Here is a 20,910-nt window from a genome sequence, read left to right on the forward strand (position 1 = left end):
ACCACAGTGCAAAAGCATTAATTCTTCAGCACTCAGTGTTCTTTATAGTCCAATTCTCACATGCACACATGACTACTGGAAAAACCATAGCTTTGACTAGATGGACCTTTGCTGGCAAAGTAATGTTTCTGCTTTTTAATATGCTGTCTAGGTTGGTCATAACTTTCCTTCCAAGGAGCAAGTGTCTTTTAATTTCATGGCTGCAGTCACCATCTGCAGTGATTTTGGAGTCCCCCAAAATAAAGTCTGTCACTGTTTCTACTGTTTCCTCATCTATTTGCCATGAAGTGATGGGACCGGATGCCATGATCTTAGTTTTCTGAATGTTGAGCTTTAAGCCAACTTTCTCACTCCCTTCTTTCACTTTCATCAAGAGGCTCTTTAGTTCTTCACTTTCTGCCATAAGGGTGGTGTCATCTGTATATCTGAGGTTATTGATATTTTTCCCAGCAATCTTGATTCCAGCTTGTGCTTCATCCAGCCCAACGTTTCTCATGATGTACTCTGCATATAAGTTAAATATGCACGGTGACATATATACAGCCTTGACATACTCCTTTTCCTATTTGGAACCAGTCTGTTGTTCCATGTCCAGTTCTAATTGTTGCTTCCTGACCTGCATACAGATTTCTCAAGAGGAAGGTCAGGTGGTCTGGTATTCCCATCTCTTTCAGAATTTTCCACAGTTTATTGTGATCTACACAGTCACTTGCTTTGGCATAGTCAATAAAGCAGAAGTAAGATGTTTTTCTGAAACTCTCTTGCTTTTTCTTTTTTTTTCTCTTGCTTTTTCAATGATCCAGCAGATGTTGGCAATTTGATCTCTGGTTCCTCTGCCTTTTCTAAATCCAGCTTGAACATCTGGAAGTTCATGGTTCATGTACTATTTACAAAGTGCTGATCATGTATATGTCAGTCTTACTATAATTGTCTAAAGGAAGTTCTATCATATGTTTTATAGATAAGAAAACTGAGGCCCAGAAAGATTCAGTAACTCACCTAAGACAGTCTGCTCCTCTGGTGGCGCAGTAGTAAAGAATCTTCCTGCCAATGCAGGAGACACTGCAGACTCCGGTTTGTTCTCTAGGTTGGGTAGATCCCCTGGAGGAAATGACAACTCACTCCAGCATGCTTGCCTGGAAATCCCATGGACAGAGGAGCCTGGTGCACTACAGTTCATGAGGTTGCAAAGAGTCAGAGACAACTGAGCGTGCACACACTAAGATAATCTAACAAGCAGGTGAAGGGCTGGGAGTGAATCACAAGGAACCCTGCGTCTATAAAGCAGTTGTTCTCCATTCCCACCACCTCTCAACACCTGCGAATCACCCATCTGCTTTCTGTTTGTATGAATTCCTCTAATCTAGGTATTTTTTTTTTTAATAAATGGAATCATACACTATGGAGCCTTTTGCGTCTGGCTTCTTTCACTTAGTATAATGTTTTCAAGATTTATTAATGATGTAGCATGTATTAGTATTTCATTTCCATTTATGGTTGAATAATATTCCATTGGATGTTGATATGTCACATTTTGTTATTATGGCACATTTTGTTGATACCTCAATCATATACCACATATCAAACCATAGTTTTTTCAAGATTCTTCTTGGCTATTTGAGGTTCCTTGCAATACATGTAAATCCCTTGTATTTAAATTTTTGGATCAGGTTTTCCAATGCTGCAAAAAGACTATTGGAATTCTCATAAGGATTGCACTGAATTTGTAGATAGCTTTAGGGAGTACTGACATATTAATGATATTAATTCTTCCAAGCCATGCTCACAGGATGTCTTTCCATTTATTTACATCTTCTTTAATTTCTTTCAGCAAAGTTTTGTAGTTTTCAGTGTTTTGGAGTCTTTCATCTCCTTGGTTAAATTTATTCTTAAATATTTTATCCTTTTTGATCCTATTGTAAATGGAATTGTTTTGTTAATTTCCTTTTTGATTGTTCACAGCTAGTGTCTAAAAATACTATTGATATTTTTGTTTTGATATTGCATCCTGCAACCTTGCTGAATTAATTTATTAGTTCTAATAGTTTTTAAAAAATTCTTTAGGATTTCCATATGTCAACCACCTTGTCTACACATAGAGATGGTTTTACTTCTTCCTTTCTAATTTGAATGCCTTTTATTTTTTACTTGCCTAATTGTTTTGGCTAGACTTTTCAGTACTTCACTGAACAGATGTGGCAAAGTGGGCATCTTTGTTTTGTACCTGATCACAGCTGAAAAGCATTCAGTTTTTGACCACTGAGTGTTAGCTGTGTGTTTTTAATAAGCAATCTTTATCATATTGAATAAATTCCCTTCTACTTCCAGTTTTCTGAGCGTTTTATCATGAAAAGGTTGTTAAATTCTGTCTAAAGCTTTTTCTGTATCAACTGAGGTGATCCGGTTTTTTTCTTCTTACTGCCTACATCGTTAGCCACTAGGCTCAATTACCCCTTTTCACATACGTGCATTCTTTAATTTTATAACCTGCTTTTTGCAAGTATATCATGAACATCTTTTCTTCATTAAAAACCACTAAAATTATGATTTCCAGTGGCTACATGTTATATTCTTGTGTGGATGTTCTATAATTTATTTAATACTTCTATGTTGTTTTAAAAATTTTAACTTTTTTTTTCTGTATCTCTATTTCTCTAGAATCAGAACCCCTAGAACTCAAATTATTGAGCCAAGGGTAAGGAACAATTTTAAAAAATATGTATATGTATATGTGTGTATCTGAAAGTTATTTTACAAAATCACTGTGAACCTCTGCCAACTGATACCTGCCTAATCAAAGTAGCGGAGGTGCTCTGTGCTTGCTATTTCACAGCTCCAGGACCTCTCTGTTTGCTTTCTATTCATCTCTGAAGTTCTTTCATCTCTACTGCTACTAAGCAGATCACTCGCTACCTTCCCCCCTCAATTTATGCACTTTCCATTTTTATGGTAATCTTATTCTGTTCATCTACTGAATTTATGACTAAGCCAGTTGAGCCAGATGCAGGACATATGAAAACTTACCAGTAAAAATCTTAATAAAGCACATTTGTGCATTATTGCCAGTTATATTTTATTTAGCTTGAGAAGAAAAGGAATCTGCAAACTGGTCAGTTTTGCTTCTGGGTTTTTCTGTTTTCTTTATCAATATCCATTTGTGTGTTACTCCTTGCATGTTTTTTAGAATTGTCCGGAAATAACAAAATAACTGAATTCACACATTAAACTAATGCATAAGCATTTAGTTTTAGATAATACTACAGAAAAGAATTTCTGTATCTATCCATTTTCGCATTTTATTGGATTTTAAAAAAACTACTTGTGTTTAAAGTAAAAACTGTCATACAGACATCAAACACAGACCCTACTGAAATACACACCCCATGTACGCACTTTGGCATCATCAGATAAATATGATTTAAAAACTAATAAAATTCTAAAAACAATAAAACTGGGGGGAAAATTCAAGATCAGAATAAATACAAATAAAGATATAAGAAGGTTTCACCAAATCGCAGCTGTATTAGTTTTCCTGCGCGCCCTGGAACCGCGGAAGGAAACTACAATTCCCAGAGTGCTTAGAGCGCGCCTGAAACTTACTTCCTAGGTCCCGCCTCCTCTCCTCAGCGATTGGGTTATCCAGTTCCGTGTCTTTGGACTTCCTTTCTCCCATTGGTGCACTCTCCAGAGAGGTCAATTACAGAGTTTACACTTGGTTCCTTCCAGCCCACCCGCTCTCCCCCTCGCACCAAGATGGCGGCAGAAGGAGCTGGTGGGAAATACAGAAGCACAGTCAGCAAAAGCAAAGACCCCTCGGGGCTGCTCATCTCTGTGATCAGGTGAGGGAGGCAGGAGGCAGGGGCAGGGGACAGGGGGCAGCGGCTCGATTTCCGCTTTGGAAGGGAGAAGGGTTAGCTGGGTTCCACCCTGCCGACCCCTCCCTTTCCTCCTTGCCTCCCCCCAGCCCCTCCCAAGGGCCCCCGCAGTTCTCAATTTTTCTCTGGGGTTGGGCCAGAGGGAGGAGCCTGGCCTCTCAGTGTTTTTCTAATTTACTGCCAGAGCTTTCCACTAGGGTCCCACGGCCCTAAAAGCACGCTATTTGGGGTTTGGTAGAGAAAGCCAGGTGTGTTCACTTATTCATACATGTATTGCTTGATTGTCTTCAGCATCGCTCACCTTGTTCCCTGGACTTCTGGGTGTCAGGCCCTGACGTCCGCAGACCTCTGTCACAAATTGCAGATTTTGTTTTCACACGTTGAACACCTCCAACCACCTGTCAATGGCTCAGCCTCAAATACGATAGCCTGTCGTGAGCTGGTTAGAAGAGTTGTAGATTTGAAGGCACACATCCGTGCTGATATTTGTTCAGCCTTCGTATTCCTATCTAGTCTTTAAAAAGCAAAACAAATTTCAAGTTATCCTCTATGCATATCATTTTCCCAGACTGTATATGGTGGAAGTAAGGAGTGGTCGACCTTCTAGGGGCCACTTTTTCTTAAAGTAAATTATAGTAAGAGTGGAGAATTCATTCAGATCCCGCTAAGGATGATTCAGGGAGTGGCTAAAAGCAGGCTGAACAAAATGTATTATGACATGTTATGCTGTTAGCACGTGAATTTCAATCCATGTATTTTTCCTAAAATGAAACATCTCCCTCCCCCTTTCCCCCACCTATGCTAAACTTTTGGTTGACTTTTGGAGGGCTTCTGATGACCTTTTAAAAACCCAGGCTCAACAGTATCTGGTAGTTAGTAAGCATTTGAATGAATGAACAGATCTAACTTTTAGAACAGCCCACCCACCCATGGACTGATAAAGACCCATTTCATGGGTATTTAGGCTTCTCTAGAAGTAAGATTGTGACATATGAAATCATTGTTACTAAATTTTCTTTAGGATTAAGAGGATAATTCTTCTCTGTATGGACATATGTGATATACTTGGTAGGTCATACAGAGGAAATGCAGTTTTTTTGTGGACCCAGTCTTGCCAAGACAAAACACAAGTAGTGTAAATGTTTATCATGATACTAAAACTCCAAGTACAATATTTTTAGTTCCCCAGCTTCATTCCTGAGGAACTATAATACATGAATTTATTTGGATTCCTTTTTCAACTTGTTTATTTATTTATTTTTGCTTTATAGTCAACATTCATTTAAACAATACAAGTTTAGTGCCAGTGTGTTGTACAGAGCCTGGCACTTACTATGTAGTTAGTAAATATTTGTTGAATGAATGAGTGAATGCCCCGAGTTTTGCAAAGATGAATCTGACATGATGGTACCCTTAAGAGTATAGACTACTTGAGGGATAAAATATGTAAGTAACAACGTGACATAAGACTAGAAGAGACAGATGAAATGTGCTGGAAATCTAGGAGAAGGAGCAGATATTTTCAACAAAAGTGGAGTGGGGATCAGGGAAGAGTATATACAAATGTACCTTCTCAGTTATGTATTTATGATTTTGTAGTCTTTGCTCATTTCTTGTATTTTGTATATCAGTTTTCTTAAAGGTCATTTAAGTTTACCCAAAATGTCTTATATTTGGAAAAACCCTTTATATTAAACTAAAGCTTTTTTTTTTTTTTTTTAACGGATACTGATTGGAAACATTCGTTGCCTTTGGTTGACTGTGCCTATATGTTCTTCAGGGGGAATCTCCTGCTGGGTGTTATGGAATATGATTTGGTGGTTGCCCATGTGTCTCTTATTTCCATCTCTGTTACCTTCACATTACCACCATGATTTGGACCTGGACATTTTTCACTCTGACTTCTGTTGTATATTGTTAACTCATTTTTCTTCTCTGTCCTTGGCCACCTCAGACCACTTGAATAACATTTTTAGTTTATTATAATCTGTTACCAGCATGCTATATTGGAGTGTCCAGATCTAGCATCCTGGGCAAGGTTAGTAAGGATTGGGGTTCATGGTTACAAAGGACCTTGTTTAAGACTGGATGTTGCTGGTGTCAGAGTATTTCAACATTTCTCTGAGTCACAGGAAAATTTTGGTGTTGGAGTGAAAATTTGGGTGTTGCTAATTCCTTGTTTCCTCCCTGATGTGCTCTGAAACAGCCAGTGGTTTCCATTTCATAAATAATAGCAGCGAATGAGAGGAAAATGGTAGTTTTACTTTGGTATTTGGGGTGGGGGAGTTTCGGGGGGTCTACTTGAGGGAAGAATGCAAAGAGGAAAGTAGTTACTAAGAGAGTAGCTCTTAAAAGTTCTTATCACAAGGAAAAATCTGTGGTGATGGATGCTGACTTACTGGCTTAATCATTTTGCAATATACCTATATCTCAAATCATTATGTGTGTACCTTAAATAATTACGATGTTGTATGTCAAATATATCTCAATAAAATGGAAATAAAAAGAATGGAGGATTCATCTCTCTTGTTAGTAGATTGTTCTGTGACTCTGAAGTTGCTGCTTTGTCTATCTGTTCAATTTGTATTCTTCCTGTTACTCTTCTTGCAACATTGTATTCATGATTGTAAATTCCTCACATGAAACTTTGATTACCTCCTCTTATCCTTAACCTCTTTTCAAATTCTCTCTCAAAGACTGTAGCTTTCCTGGTTGCTTTGGCAACAAGCCTCAGAAAGGAAAACCATTTTAGACTCATGCTTATAAAATCTTAACATCCCTGAAGATGTCTCTGGTACATGCCAGTTCTCTTCCAGGCTTCTTTGGACCTGTCACTTTGTCACAAAATAAATGACTTGTGAGTGATAGAGTCCATTGTCCTTTGAAGAGTTTGATTAGTTTAGCTTTATCTTTTTCTATCAATGGGCAGTTGTTTTCCTTTTTTGAATAGTGAATGTTAAAAATTCTCCTTCAGTTCTCCTGCTCTGATATGTAAAAAGTGTCATTTCTGTACTCTATTATGTATTAATATTAGCATAGCACTTTATATTCTCTTACTATTCCTATTAGTTGGAACACCATTTATTGTTAGAAGCGTTTTTTAACTGGAAAAAGACTGTAGGTGGATGAGGGTTTGACCTGAGGACAGTGTCAGAGTAGACATGGGGAATACCCACACTTCATCACTATATGCAGCCATGGTACCAAGTAATTAAATGGTGACTATTTTGCTTGTGTGATAGTGCATCACTTTAAGGCATTTAAAAGTCAAAATGATGTAAAAAAAATATAGTGTAATTGTAGTGGAGGGGTTACATTTGGTGGATGGGTTATTTAAGTGCTTTTAGACTCATAAGTGAAATTCTTAACCATTTACAAAATACTGAATAAAACCATTTCAGGGCGGCCAGATGATTCAGAGTGTGCACTATGGGATTTAACAAAAGAGATTCTTTTGTGAGGCGGGGCTTTGATGAGGAGGCATAGTGTTTAGGATTGATTTTAGAAGCTGCTGTTAACCACAGCTTTTGGTTTAAGTCTTGCCCCTGACCCTTTAAAATGAAACTAATCGGGTGGACAGAGACCTGATTACCTGCTGATGTACAATCTGGACAGTTTTACGGACACACGCAGACACAGCATTTCCTACTTTTCTATTGATCTTTTCCCCCCTAACCTTTTGCTTCGTGTGAAGTTGGGACAGGCAGCCTCTCTAAATGGGCAACAAGCAAGATGGCATTTTGGAGATGCTATTTTATTTTTGTGAGGTCTTGTCAGATTTTTAATTGGGAAATGTGTCTACCACTTACTGTTAGGTGATTTACTTCCCAATTAAGTGTTGACTCTCTTCTCTTTATAAGTTGGCCTTTAATAGCCGGCTTAATTGGGAAGACAAACTTCAGCTGTGACTGGAGGAGACCTCCTTGAAACCTCAGAGCAGAGCTTTTGTGGACAGACACTGCTTACAGATGGCAAGGAGGTCTGAAGGCAGTAAAAGGAGCATATTGTCATCAACTTTTATGTCTTCACAGAAGTTGGAATTTCAGAAACTTAGAAAATCGTTTATTGTAGACACCTGTTAAAGCCCCTTTCTCTTCAGAGTATTTTGGTCAGCCCTGTATTTAATTCAAAGTACACTTTGTTGCAGGAGTCCACATTTTGGTTATAGCTTTGAACAAACAGCTTTGAGGTCCATGACACAAATTGTGGCAGGAAGGGTCATTGGAGCAGAGTCCTGGAGATTGTCGGCTTCACTTGTGGCCCAGTGGTAAAGAATCCGCCTGCGATGCGGGGGACCTGGGTTTGATCCCTGGGTTGGGAAGATCCCTTGGAAGAGGGCTTGGCAATCCACTCCAGTATTCTTGAGCTTTCCTGGTGGCTCAGATGATAAAGAATCCGTTTGAATGTGGGAGACCTAGATTCGATCCCTGGGTTGGGAAGATCCCCTGGAGGAGGGCATGGCAACCCACTCCAGTATTCTTGCCTGAAAAATCCCGTGGACAGAGGAGCCTGGCTGTCACAGTCCACTTGGTCACAAGAGTGGAACACAACTGAGCAACTAGACCACCACCACCACCACCACCACCACCCTTCTCCCACCTCCTGTCCCATCCAGGCTCTTTAATGTTGGGTGATTTGCTCAGCAGGAGTTTTTCATCTTAGTAAAATTCAGCTGTCACTTGTTTCTTTCATGGATCATGTCTTTGATGTAGCTAAAACGTCACCGCTGTGCCCAAAGTCATCTCAGTTTTCTTCTTTGCTAACTTCTAGGTGTTTGATATTTAGATCTCATATTCATTTTGAGTTAATTTTTGTGAAAGCTATAAGATCTCTGTCTAGACTGATTTTTGTGGTGAATGTTCAGTTCTCAACACCATTTGTTGAAAAGATTATCTTTTCTCCATTGTTGTATATTTGTGAGGTCTTCACCAACATTTTTTGTGCTTTGTGTTCTCTTTTTTTTATGCATGCTTGTCATGGCAACTTTTCCCATTTTCTTTTATAAAAATTGTATCACACAAACTTGTTAAGAAAAAATCATCAAAGAGAAACATTGTCTAAAAATCCATTTCTCAAAATACTGTTTTTGTTTTTAAGGTTTTTATGTCAATCCTGTCCAGGTACATACAGAGGCTTAATAGGTGTAGTTATGACAAAGTTAACATATTTTTAGCATAACAAAATGATATAAATATTACATATTTGTAATTGTATAAGTATTTAACTGGGGGAATTAAAAAATAAGTTACTCATAGTCTCTTCACCTAGAATTAATCATTGTTAATAACTTTTCTTTAAGCTTTTAAATATCATTGCATTGTTATAAAAATGGTACATACTCATTGTAAAGTAATCAAACCATGGAAATGCAAAAAATTGCGGATGAAAGTAAAAAAATGTTATTCCAAACTTTATTTTCCTTAAGTTACCATCACTAGTATTAGCTGAACCTCATTTCAGATCTCTCTCTGTCTTTCCCTTTCTCTGTGTCTGTCTCTCTGTATGAAATGTTGGATGGATAGATAGAAATAGTAAAAAAAAAAAAATGATATCATACTCTATGTGTTAAACTTATAACTTTACTGTCTCCATTTTTAGGGTATATATACATATAGTAAAGTGCACATATATTAAGTATATGACAGTTTTTGCTTTTGTAACCACTACCCATGTCAAGATAGACACTTCTGGTATCCTTGTTAATTTTTTTTCCAGTTCAGTTTTTTTGTAAGAATATCCTGTTGTTCCCAACACCACTTGTTTAAAAGACTGTTCTTTTTCCCCTGAATTTCTTTTGTACCTTTATCGAAAATCGGGTGGCCAGTGTGGATCTATTTTTTGACTCTCTAGTCTGTTTATCTTAATGACAATGCTACACAGCCTTGATTTCTGCCTTTATAAGTCTTGGAGACATATAACATAAGCTTTCCAACTCTCTTCTACTTTTTCAAAGTTAATTTTGGCTCTTCTAGGTTCTTTGCATTGCCATCTCAATTTTAGAATTAGCCAATCAATTTTTAAAATAAACCCACTGGGATTTTGGTTAGGGTTGCATTGAATGTCCTGATTAATATGGGAGAATTGACATCGCAACAATATGTCTTCTGATCCATAAACAGTATTATCTCTCTTCACTCAATTCCTCTCAGCAGTTTCTTTGTAGATTTCAAGTGTAAGTCCATGTGTTGTCATGGACTGTCAGATTTACCTCTAAGTAGTTTAAGACACTTCCTGTCATCCCACAGCTCCCTGAATATTGATGCTGTCTTTCTCTGTTTATTTTTGGGTCTTTTTTCTTTTTTTCTAGGTGGGTTTCTTTTTTTTTGGATATGGTTTCTGTTGCTGTGTGTTAAACTTCATTAATCTTTTCTGCAATTCCCATTCTGCTATTAACTCCATGTAATGTAATTTTTATTAGATTGTGGTTTTGCTCTTTCAGAGATTTAATTTGGGTCTTTAAAAAAAATATTTGCAGTCTTTCCTGTAGTTTCTTGAACATATGGAATACAGGTAACTCTTTAAGTGTTCTTGTTTACTAATTTTATTATGTCATCAGTTTGGGGTTCATTTCAGTTGATTAATCTTCCCTCCCCCTGTATGCTTTGCACTTCTTGGATGCTAGACTTTGTGATTTTTACCTTGTTATGTACTCATATTCGATATCTTTGTTCTCCAATAAATATTCTTGAGTGTTTTCTGGGATGTGGTTAACTTACTCAGAAACAGTGTGGCCCTTTGAGGCCCTGTTTTAAATTTTGCTAATTGGCTTTCCCCCATGGTTCAGCAGTAAAGAATCCGCCTGCAATGCAGGAGCCAGGGGTTCAATCCCTGGGTTGGGAAGATTCCCCTAGAGAAGGAAATGGCAGAAATCCCATGGACAGAAGAGCGAGGTGGACTCCAGTCCATGGGGTTGCAAGAGTCAGATGCGACTTAGCAAGTTAGCAACAGTCAGGAGCCAAGCAGCATTTAGTTTAGGGCAGTTTTATCCCAGACTGTGGCAGAATCCTTACTACTCCAGCTAGTGCTCTGCGAGTGGTAAGATTTTTCACCCTGGCTGTGTGTGATTTCAGATCGTGGTTCTCGCAAGTGCTTTCCAGTGGTCCTTTTTGTGGCCTTGAGTAGTTTTCTACCACACATGCTCGGGTGAAGACTCTAGGACGCTTCCCACAGATCTCCAGGGTGCTCTGCTTAGCTCTCTCTTCTCCGGGACTCTGCTCAGCAAACTCCAGCAGCTTTCATGTCCAAGGGTTTGAAATCTTTTGTTTGTTGTTTTGGATGGGAGGGTAAATCCATTTCCTATGATTTCATCCATTCCCGGAGCAGAAGTCTATCAGTGCTTCATATTTAAAAAAAACCAAGATCTCAAAAGGTTAATTTTCCTGGGCCCAAATTTTGGGTTGCCTGTGCTCAAAGAGGAAGCATAAGATGCTCTAAAAAAAGTTGTAGCCTGAAAGTGAACTAGATACCTCAGCACTAATGGTCTTTCTGATTTTGCAGTATTTTGTGGAGTATTAAAGTTAACTTCATATAGTTCTTTTTCAGGAGCTTTTCCTTCAGAACTCTTAGAAATGCTTTGGAACTAGTTTGTATCTGTTTATATATTTATTTTTAAAAATGTAGTTGTTTTATTTGATACCTGTGATGGTATTGCTTGTTAGCATGAGGTCCAGTGTGGCTAGTAGATGGATTTTCTTTGGACGGCATAGTACTTAGAATGTTTCTGTTGGTTGTTGGCTTTTTGTTTGCATTGGGGTGTTTCAGCTTGTGCTGGCATTTTTCAGTTTGCAGTGGTGAGCTCTCCTCCCTCTGGTCTTATGCTCTGCTGCTCCTTACGTTTTTGTTAATGGCTTTCTAGCTATGGAATGAGTTATGACCTTCGTCTTTAGGTTCTTTGTGTGTCTCACCTTGAAAAACCAGGGACCCCCCCCCCCCCCCCATTTAACAGGAAGTTATAGGGGAAAATTGAGTATCATGTGACATGGTAAGAAACATATTTCAAGATCCTTCAGAGAACCTTTGAACCTTTAATGGCTTTTACTTATTCTTTTAAAAATTTTTATAAAGCCCTTTCAAAGAACACAGTGGCATGTAATTCACACGGAAAAATTTCAATGGTGTTTTTCCATTGGAAACTTGCTGTCTAAACTTACTATCATTGCACTGAATATCACGAGCTTGTTAGAAATGCAGAATCTTCGGCGCCACCTGAACCACTTGACCCGAATCTGCTGTTTTACAGGAGTCTCAGGTGAGTCCACCACTCATCAAAGTTTTGAGTAGCCCTTAAAGATGTAAGTTGGGAAAGTAAGATACAAGAAACCAGGTAGTGTTGTTAACTTGTTTTTAGCTGAGATAATGGTATGGCTGTCTTTTGAAAAGTACTGTTCTAAAGAGATACTTACTGAAATAAACCAGTAAAATATCATGTCTAGGATTTGCTTCAAAATAATACAGAAGAAGTTTGGAGTCAGTGAGGGTATAGACCAAACGAGATGGGAATGTGCTGCTGATTGTTGAAGCTGAGTTTGATGAGTTTCTTAATTTCTGTTCGTGTTTCGAAATTTCCATAAACATGCACATGTATGTGTATAATATATATGCTGGGGAGATAGAAGGTGGTGGGAATGACAAGGTTCTGTAGGTTAATAAATTGCAGAAATGCTACATAATATATTCATGTTGTGTTCACTCCGTCCCCACCCAAACACTCTCTCCCAGAGGCACCTTGAACATTAACATATTAAAGTCTCCTGAAAATGAAGGTAGTTACGAAACCTGCTTCAATTTGTGTAACCCAGAATTTCCAAACTAGCCTATCAGCATATAATATGTTAATATCTTATAAAGCACTATTTCTGAGGAACTCACGAGAAACTCAATAGGAAATAGTCTACACGTTTGAAATGATCAAATGCTGTACTGTGTTGTAGTAAGAAAGACTCCACTGGAGGTGAAAAATGAGATGACTGAAGACATGCTTTAAGGATGCTTTAAGGATGTGATGCTTAAAATGGGAGTGGACGAGAGGTGGAGTTTGGTTCACTAAGGGTGGGGGAGATTTTAAGTTGACTTTGTCAACCCTTGACTATTGTAGGCTTTATTAGGAGTGATTCTACTTAATTTTGGTAATGGCCTTCTCTGTTGGCTACAAGTTTATTGCTTTTGGTCCGCAGAAGTGTGGGTTATATAACTTAATTGAAATACAAAAAACTGCATGCATTGGGTGTGGTAATTGGCCCTAAGTGCTGTCTGAAGCAAGACACCCGTGAATTTTCAATTGACTTTAAAGCAGAAATTGTTTACTGTCACTTGATATGAAATGAGTTTCTTTGGAGTGAATTAAGGGATGTTTTTATGCCTCAGAAAATTTTTTCAGAGGAACTTGTCATTGTGAATCTCCATCAGTCGGGGTAGGATTGTCTTGTATTTTGTGGGATCTAATAAAACGTAATTAAGAAGTAGTTGCATTGTCTAATTGAATGTAATAAAATCCGATTTAAAAGTGTTATATTTCGTTATGCTTTGAGTGACGATGTCATGTCTTATGTGACTATATAGTGATACATATCACATGTATTTAATGTGTGATCTTTTTTTTCTGACAAAACTCAGAAATACGATGAGGGTCTCTTGTTTTCACAGTTCATTGGGAGCCTTGGTAGGACTATTCCTCTTATCAAAGGACGTTGCTTCACGTAACAGGTTTTAAAGACCAGTTTGAAACTTGTTCAGGTTCATAGTCTTAGTAACCTCTCTTTTCACCATTGTAGTTTGTACTTATCGTTACTCAGAACTGTGCTTAGGGCCCTCCCTGACATAACAGGTATATATTACTATCAGGCGTGTCTTAGGTTGGCTGTTATTAATAGTATTTTTGAGGAAAAGAAAATCTGATTCACACTTTGAGATAAGGGCTGTGGTGGTGGTGGGTTAGTCGCTAAGTCATGAACTCTTTGTGACCCCATGGACTGTAGCCGCCAGGCTCCTCTGTCCATGGGATTTCCCAGGCAAGAATATTGAAGTGGGGTGCTACTTCCTTCCCCAGGGAACCTTCCCAACCCAGGGATCAAACTTTTGTCTCCTGTATTGCAAGCGGATTCTTCACTGCTGAGTCACCAGGGAAGCCCTTGAAATAAGGGCTAAGTGGATCTGATAATGTAGCTTAATATCTTCTAGTTAAAGCATTTTAGCTAGAAAAAAACAGAGTTCACAATTTCAAGAATCATGTCAGCTCTAGACTTTTTTTTTCTTACATTGGGGCCAATAATGAAGAATATTATGTTCTAGAAAGACCAGTAAATTGTTTTCTTCCTGCTTGGAGTGAGGTTCTAAAATTAGTTCACCCTTGAATATCTGAGAATTTAACAGTTCTCAGTTTGGGCCTTATAATATGTTAGAACGTTGTAAAGATGACTCCTTGTCTTCTCTCTGTGATGCAATTTAAAAAATTCACAAGAATTGTCCTAATGAGCGAAGGCCATACTGATGGAGGGATTCAGGTGCTTAATGAGTGGGGGAAAAAAAATGGAGGGGCTCAGTGATATCTAGTTTGTCTACTGAGAGTCCCGTTGAGTACTTCCCAGAATGGGGATCCCTGAAGAGGTTTGATTTTACTGTGGGTTTTGCTGTGTAGAGCTGTAGCGTCCCGGTAAGTTATTTCTGGATATGTGGAGCCTTACTTGTAATTAGTTTTTCTGAGTTGCTTGGAGGGATTTCCATTAATTGTTCCGTTAATCTTTATTATTCCTGGAGGAGAGGTCACTGGATGCCGACAAGGAATGTCCTTAGTAGACAATTAAGCATATTAACTGTTTTCAGAAAGCTGGGCTTAATGCTAATTATACCGCAGGTGTCACCAAAATTCAGGTGTATGATATTAAATATTTCTTATAGCAGGTTAATTAATTCAGTTATCTGAGACTTTTATCAGGCAGCTGACTCTTCTCGTGGAAGAATCTGTGTTGCTGTGGTTAAGTGGGGGGTAACTGATAACATCTGCCTTGAGATTTTACCCAAGCAGAAGAACACTGCTTGGGTTTTACAGGGTGGTGTACTTGTCTGCTCAGGCAGTGGTAAAAAAATACCACAGCCTGGGTGACTGGGAGACTAGAATCTCCTAGTCTCTCTTCTAGGAGACCAGAAGTCTGAGATGATGGTACAGTCAGGGCTGGGAGATGGCCACCTTCTCCTTGTGTCCTCAGATGGCCCTTCCTCTGTGAGCGCGTGGAGAGGGAGGGGGCTCTTCGGTGTCTCTTCCTCTCTATAAGGACGCCAGTTCCATCCCATTAAGACCCTGCACATATGACCTGGTGGAATCTTTATGACCTGCCTTCTACGCCCTGCCTGCAAATGCAATTATGTTAGGGCTTCACCATAATGAATTTGGTGGTGCTTGGTGGTGTGTGTGTGTGTACGTGTCAGTGTCACAATTCAGTCCATAGCATGTGGTATTCTGTGCATTCTTATTTGTTAAAATATCCTAAAATGCTTTCAGAGTGACAATCTGGCAATCTTGAGAAGCAGGCAAGAGCCCTGCTTAGGCTAATTTTTTGCAATTGGTTGTCAACCTTACTACCTGCTTTTCTGTCTTATAATGTTTAATAGTCCTCTATTAGCCCTGTAATACCAAATACTTGTACTGTGGACTCTCTTTAGAGAATTACTCTCTGGTTAGCTTGAACTATCAAAAGGCCTGCTGAAAGGCAGAAGTTAATGAAACATGATTTGATCCACTTAGTCCTTTAAATTCCCTAAATTCTCCTCTTAGATGAAAAATCATTGGAAAGCTTAATACTCTGGACTATATTCAGGGTCTTTAAAAATCTCTTAGGTCTGAGTTGTGTTTTAATGTTACATTCTTGGAGGAACTTTTAAGAAATGGCCATGTAAGATTTGTTACTGTTTTTAGAAGGTTGTTGAGGACATTGTTCACTGTATTGTATAATGTCTTCTTGTTTTAAATGAACTTTTTTGAAGAGTTTAGTATTAAAGTTTGCTTCCTTGGAGGAATTGGAATCTGGCTTTTTAAGAATAAGAATTGGATTACTGGCTAGGTTTCCCTTTTTGCATCGGCTACTAGGAACCTCAAAGTTGAATTGGGGGCTCATTTCATACACACTACATTTGTCCATATGACCTGCATACCTGTTTTACATTTATATGGCATTGTTGTTCTACATCTCTTTAACTAGTTCCCCTTTCTCGTTTCTATTGTCCGAATTCTTGTACTAACCATCTCAGATCTTTTTTGGAAAGAAGTGGAATAGAATTGAAATGAAACTTGAAAGTAATTATTGTTACTCATTATTCACCATTAACTGTTGTTTGAAAGCTGTCATTCTTTGCCTTGGTGCTAACTCCCAAGCGACTTGAGAGAACCCTCTGGAGTAAGAGCCAGAAAAGCTGTCCTGATCTGGCTCCCAGCCTCTTCCCTGACCTTGTCTCATCACTTCCTCGCTTCTCTGAAGCCACATTGACTTCTCGGCCATTCCTCATTCCTTTAACCGGCCAACCATGTCCTACCTCAGGATCTGTGCATCTACTGTGGTCTCTGGAATCAGTGTTCCCAGGTAGTTAACTCCCACCCCCCTGCACCCCAGTTTTCTAGAAAGCTCTGTTTAAATGTCATCTTTTTATTTTTTTGATTAAAAATTAAAAAAAAATTATTTTTAATTGAAGGATAATTGCTTTACAATATTGTGTTCATTTCTGCTATACATCCACATGAACCAGCCATAGGTATACATATGTCCCCTCGCTCTCGAACCTCCCTGCATCCTCCCAGCCCACCCCTCGAGGTGGTCACGGAGCACCGGCTTTGGGTTTCCTGCATCATGCAGCAAGTCCCCGCTGGCTGTCTGTCTTGCATGTGGTGATACATGTTTCTGTGCTACTGCAGTTTGTCCCACCCTCTCCTTCCCGCACTGTCAAGTCTGTTATTTTTATTTTTTTCCTAATTAAAAAAATTTTTTTTGTCTTTTTCCAGGTCTTCATTGCTGTGTGGGCTTTCCTCTAGTTGTGAAGCTGGGACTACTTACTCTCGAGTTGCCGTGTGGAGGCTTCTCATTGCGGTGGCTTCTCTTGTTGCCGAGCGTGGACTCTGGGGTGCCGGGGGCGGGGGCTGCCGGGCTCTAGAGCAGAGACTCAGTCGTGGCGCACAGGCTTAGCTGCTCTGTGGCACGTGCGATCTTCCCGGACCAGGGATCGAACCTGCGTCATCTGCATTAGCAGGCGGATTCTTCACCGCCGAGCTCCCCGGGAAGCCCCTCAGACGTCCTCTTGACCTGAGCGCCCGTTCCTGGCCTCCTTGTGCCAGAGTCTCCTCCATACCCTGCCTTCACTTTCCCGTAGCTGCTCCCTTGCTCTCCCGGCCTCCATGGGTTGTATGCACGGCTGCTTTCCCCCACTGGACCAGACTGCACGCCTCCCTGGACGGACTGGTTTTACTCACAGCTCTATCTCTAGCCACTTCACAGCCGTGCCTGCCAAGCTGGAGGTGTGTCAGAACTGTTTGTTCTGTGACTGAATGGACTAAACAGGGTCGGGGGAACTCTTGTTGGCCCTTTCCTCGAGATTTCTGAACAGGCATTTCTTTGTGTGAGATAATCTAGCTGCAGTTGTTTCTTCAGGCAGAAAACCACCCTCCATGACCTCTTCAGATCCTGCATTTTGCTGCTACTCATTATTTAGCTTTGCCTAAGCACTTAATGTGCCAGGCACTGTAAGAATACAGAGAAAAGGTCTGATCTCAGTTCATAAATATCCTCAGGCATTTTCCAGCAGGGGAAGCTTTAGGGGGTTGGGGCTAACAGTGTTGTGATTCACAAATGATTTATTTCATTGCTAATAATGTTTCTACCCACGCATTGAGGGCACTTTATATTTTACAAAGTGCATTCACAACGCTTCTCCAATCCTCATGATAATGTGGTGGGGCAGGTTCTCTTAGGATCCAGTCTGTTTGACAAGGAAAGAAACAGGCCCAGACATGTTCAGTGACTTGCCCAAGGTCAAAGAGCTTGAAAGTTTCGCAAGATGCCTTATCTTTGACATTTGGTCAGTGTACTAAGACACTTCTGCTGTATTCCTGATGGTAGAATTCTAGATTCTTTTTTTGCACCCACTTATTCTGTCTTTGACAGGAAGTTATTGTTTCTCTTGAGTGATGGGTTACCTTTGGGTGACTAGCCCTATTTTCATTGATAGGCGTTTTCTTTTATTTGATCTTTCCTTTGTCTTTTTTAAGAGTAATATCGACTCTTGTTTACTTTCTCTTGTCTGGACATCATCACTCTATTAAGTCCAAAGTGAAAGCAAAATTGCTCCATAGAAGGAGCCAATTATCGTGACTAGTTATTTTCCTTTCAAAACACTTGACTGGCTACCCTGAAATATAGAAGCTGGTATCAAAAAGGAAGCTGGCAAACTTGGTTTTAGATCTGCAGTTATTTACCCTGGGTTTTTATGCTTGTTTATAGGGCTTGCTTAGAGCTGATGGCTGTGAATTCACTAGAATCATTTAATGTACATGTTCCTTGTAGCTTAGTGTAGGTACCATGGTCCTTGAGGTCCACTGGGGAAATAAATTCCTTCCTGGGATTAATTAGTCACGGCCAGTGATATAATTCATCATGCAAATGCCAGAGCTGTCTTAGTGAAAAATTCTTAGTGATCCAGAAATGTGTGTGTCCAGCTTAACTGAAATCTGTGCTTTTATGCTCCTCTATGGACTGGATAGCCCATGGGGTCACAGAGTCGGACGTGACTGAGCGACTTTCGTGAACTTAGCAATAGTTTATAAAACATAATGATTTTGAGATGGGAATCAAAAAAGTTCTGAAGAATGATTCCATATCTTGAAAGCATCTTGGGATGGCAACTTCAAGTAGTTTCTCCTCTGTTCCATGTCTTCTTTTAGGTCATGCTTTTTAAACCTTATGTCCAGATTCAAGACTGTTACTATTAATACTAAAAAAGCTGCTGGGTGCTCTCCTGACATCTCCTGGCTATCCACTCCTCTCTTCGCATGTGGACTGTAGCTTGATTAGGGTGCAGTCCTGCAGCCCAGTAGCTGAAGCCAGGAAAAGCAGGTTTCATAACATGTATAGTGGGAAGGGCATGGATTTTTGACATTATACTTTGTTTTCATTTCTGATGTTAACTGTGTACATTTGTGTAAGTTACTTTACCTCTTTGTTCCTTTGATTGCTGATCTGTAAAAAGGCGGTGATACTGTCTCGTAGGACCATTTTGAGTGTTACCTTAAACTGTGTGTACAAAATAACCACTTTATTGTTTGTATAATCGATAATCAATAATTTGTATTCTGTGCCTCACTTTGATCTTCTTTACCCAAAATGGTGGGACCCAAGAAGTCATGTAAATTTGTGCATTTAGTTTTCAAATCTCCCAAGTAGAGGAAGAGTGAAAGCTGGATTGTCAGCAGTTACTGTCAAAGGGATCTTGGATAATTTTTGGACTCAATATTTACAAAAATGCTATGTAGTTCTAGGTTACATTATTAGAAATAGAGTGCTCTAATTTATGGGTTATAAAACCCCTTTCTATTTGGATGGTCACGTTATACTAGGAGTGTGTTGTGTCAGTTGTGAGTACCACATCTTGAGAGGCAAGGTAGGGAACCTTCTAAAGACCAGACTATCCAGGTTTGAGGCCTGGCTCTGCAACTTAAAAGTTCTGTGCCTCAAATGCACAACTCTGGCTCTTCATATGTAAAAAGAGAACAATGGCACCTACTTCACAGGTTGTTGTCTGGAATAAATTAGTATGTATAAACCACAGAGAGTAATGCAGTAAGTCCTATGTGTGAGTGTCCCTTGTTTTCGAGGGGACTTCAGAAGAAATTAACAAGGCTGGTGGGCTTCCATGTTGTAGAAGAAATGGATGAAGAAACTGGAGCTGTTGAACGTGAGAAAGTATTAAAGTAATCCTTTACTATTTAAAGAAAGACTACATAAAAGAGGGAATAGACTTATGTTACTGAAAAAGGCAGAACTAGGATCAGTGGGTAAAGAATTTGCCTGCAATGCAGGAAACCTGGGGTCTATCCCTAAGTCGGGAAGTTCCCCTGAAAAAGGAAATTGCAACCCATTCCAGTATTTTTTCCTGGAGAATCCCATGGACAGAGGAGCCTGGCGGACTACAGTCCATGGGGTCGCAGAGTCCAATGGGACTGAGCGAATAACACTTTCACTCTTTTTCTCCCCAGCATCAATGGGGAGAAATTACAAAGAGGAGGATTTTATTTTAATGAAAGACCTTGTAGCAAGTAGAGCAGTTCAGAATTGTGGGGAGTGGCTCTGTGAGCAAGTGATCTTTTCTTTACCCAGAGGCTTAGCAGGCTGAGGAGAGGTTCCTGACCTGGCTGGCAGGGTTAGCTCAATCACAAGCCTTCTTTTCCATCCTGCTCTCAGTTCAGGTCAGGTGACCCGCTTAAAGTAGGATAATCCCACACTGAAATTCGCTGGGTTTCAGGAGCATGTGGGGGGACTCTCTCCCTAGAATTAGTCTGCTCTTATGGTCTATCATTCATTCATTTTGCAGATATTTAATGTGTGAGGCGTTGTATTTCTGGCCTCGTTTTGTTGAAAACAGGTTGGAAATGAATCTTTGTTGATGGTTGGCTATTGCTCAACACCATGCAGTCCCTGGAGGAACCCAATCAATTAGGTTTCATTTTTGTTGGGGGACAGTTCTCCTTGGGAAGGTTGTGTTTCTGAGGTTCTTGTGAGCAAAGTATGGGTGCCCTTTGTTTTAGACTCTCAAGGATGTTTGTTTGACCTGTTTAAAAGGTAGAGATAATTTTCCCCTCCAGAGCAAATGGCAGGCATGTTTACTGTCTAGTATAAAAAATTCAGTTTTCAAAGCTCAGAGTCCTCTTCAGCAATTCAGCAGGCATCCATTTGGACCCATCTTCCCACTGCCCATGGGACTTGGGGGCAAGCGGTCTGCTCCGAACATGCTGATGCTCTTGCTACTTGCTGTGCTATGACTAATGAAGTCCTTAGCTTCTGAC

General features: G+C 39.6%; 1 protein-coding gene across 4 annotated transcripts in view; it reads left to right on the plus strand.

The window, feature by feature from the left end:
• Nucleotides 1–3,700: 3,700 nt before the first annotated feature.
• The window catches only part of EXOC4 (exocyst complex component 4), an 809,489-nt gene continuing 792,279 nt past the window's right edge, over nucleotides 3,701–20,910 (plus strand). For all 4 annotated transcript variants that reach the window (XM_061165832.1, XM_061165834.1, XM_061165833.1 and 1 more), the window contains exon 1: nucleotides 3,701–3,839. In XM_061165832.1, the coding sequence (XP_061021815.1) occupies nucleotides 3,754–3,839 (86 nt within the window). In that variant the 5' untranslated portion in view covers nucleotides 3,701–3,753. The remainder of the gene's footprint in view (nucleotides 3,840–20,910) is intronic.

This window comes from Dama dama, chromosome 18 (genome assembly GCF_033118175.1).
Source record: "Dama dama isolate Ldn47 chromosome 18, ASM3311817v1, whole genome shotgun sequence".
Classification (NCBI taxonomy): Eukaryota; Metazoa; Chordata; class Mammalia; order Artiodactyla; family Cervidae; genus Dama; species Dama dama.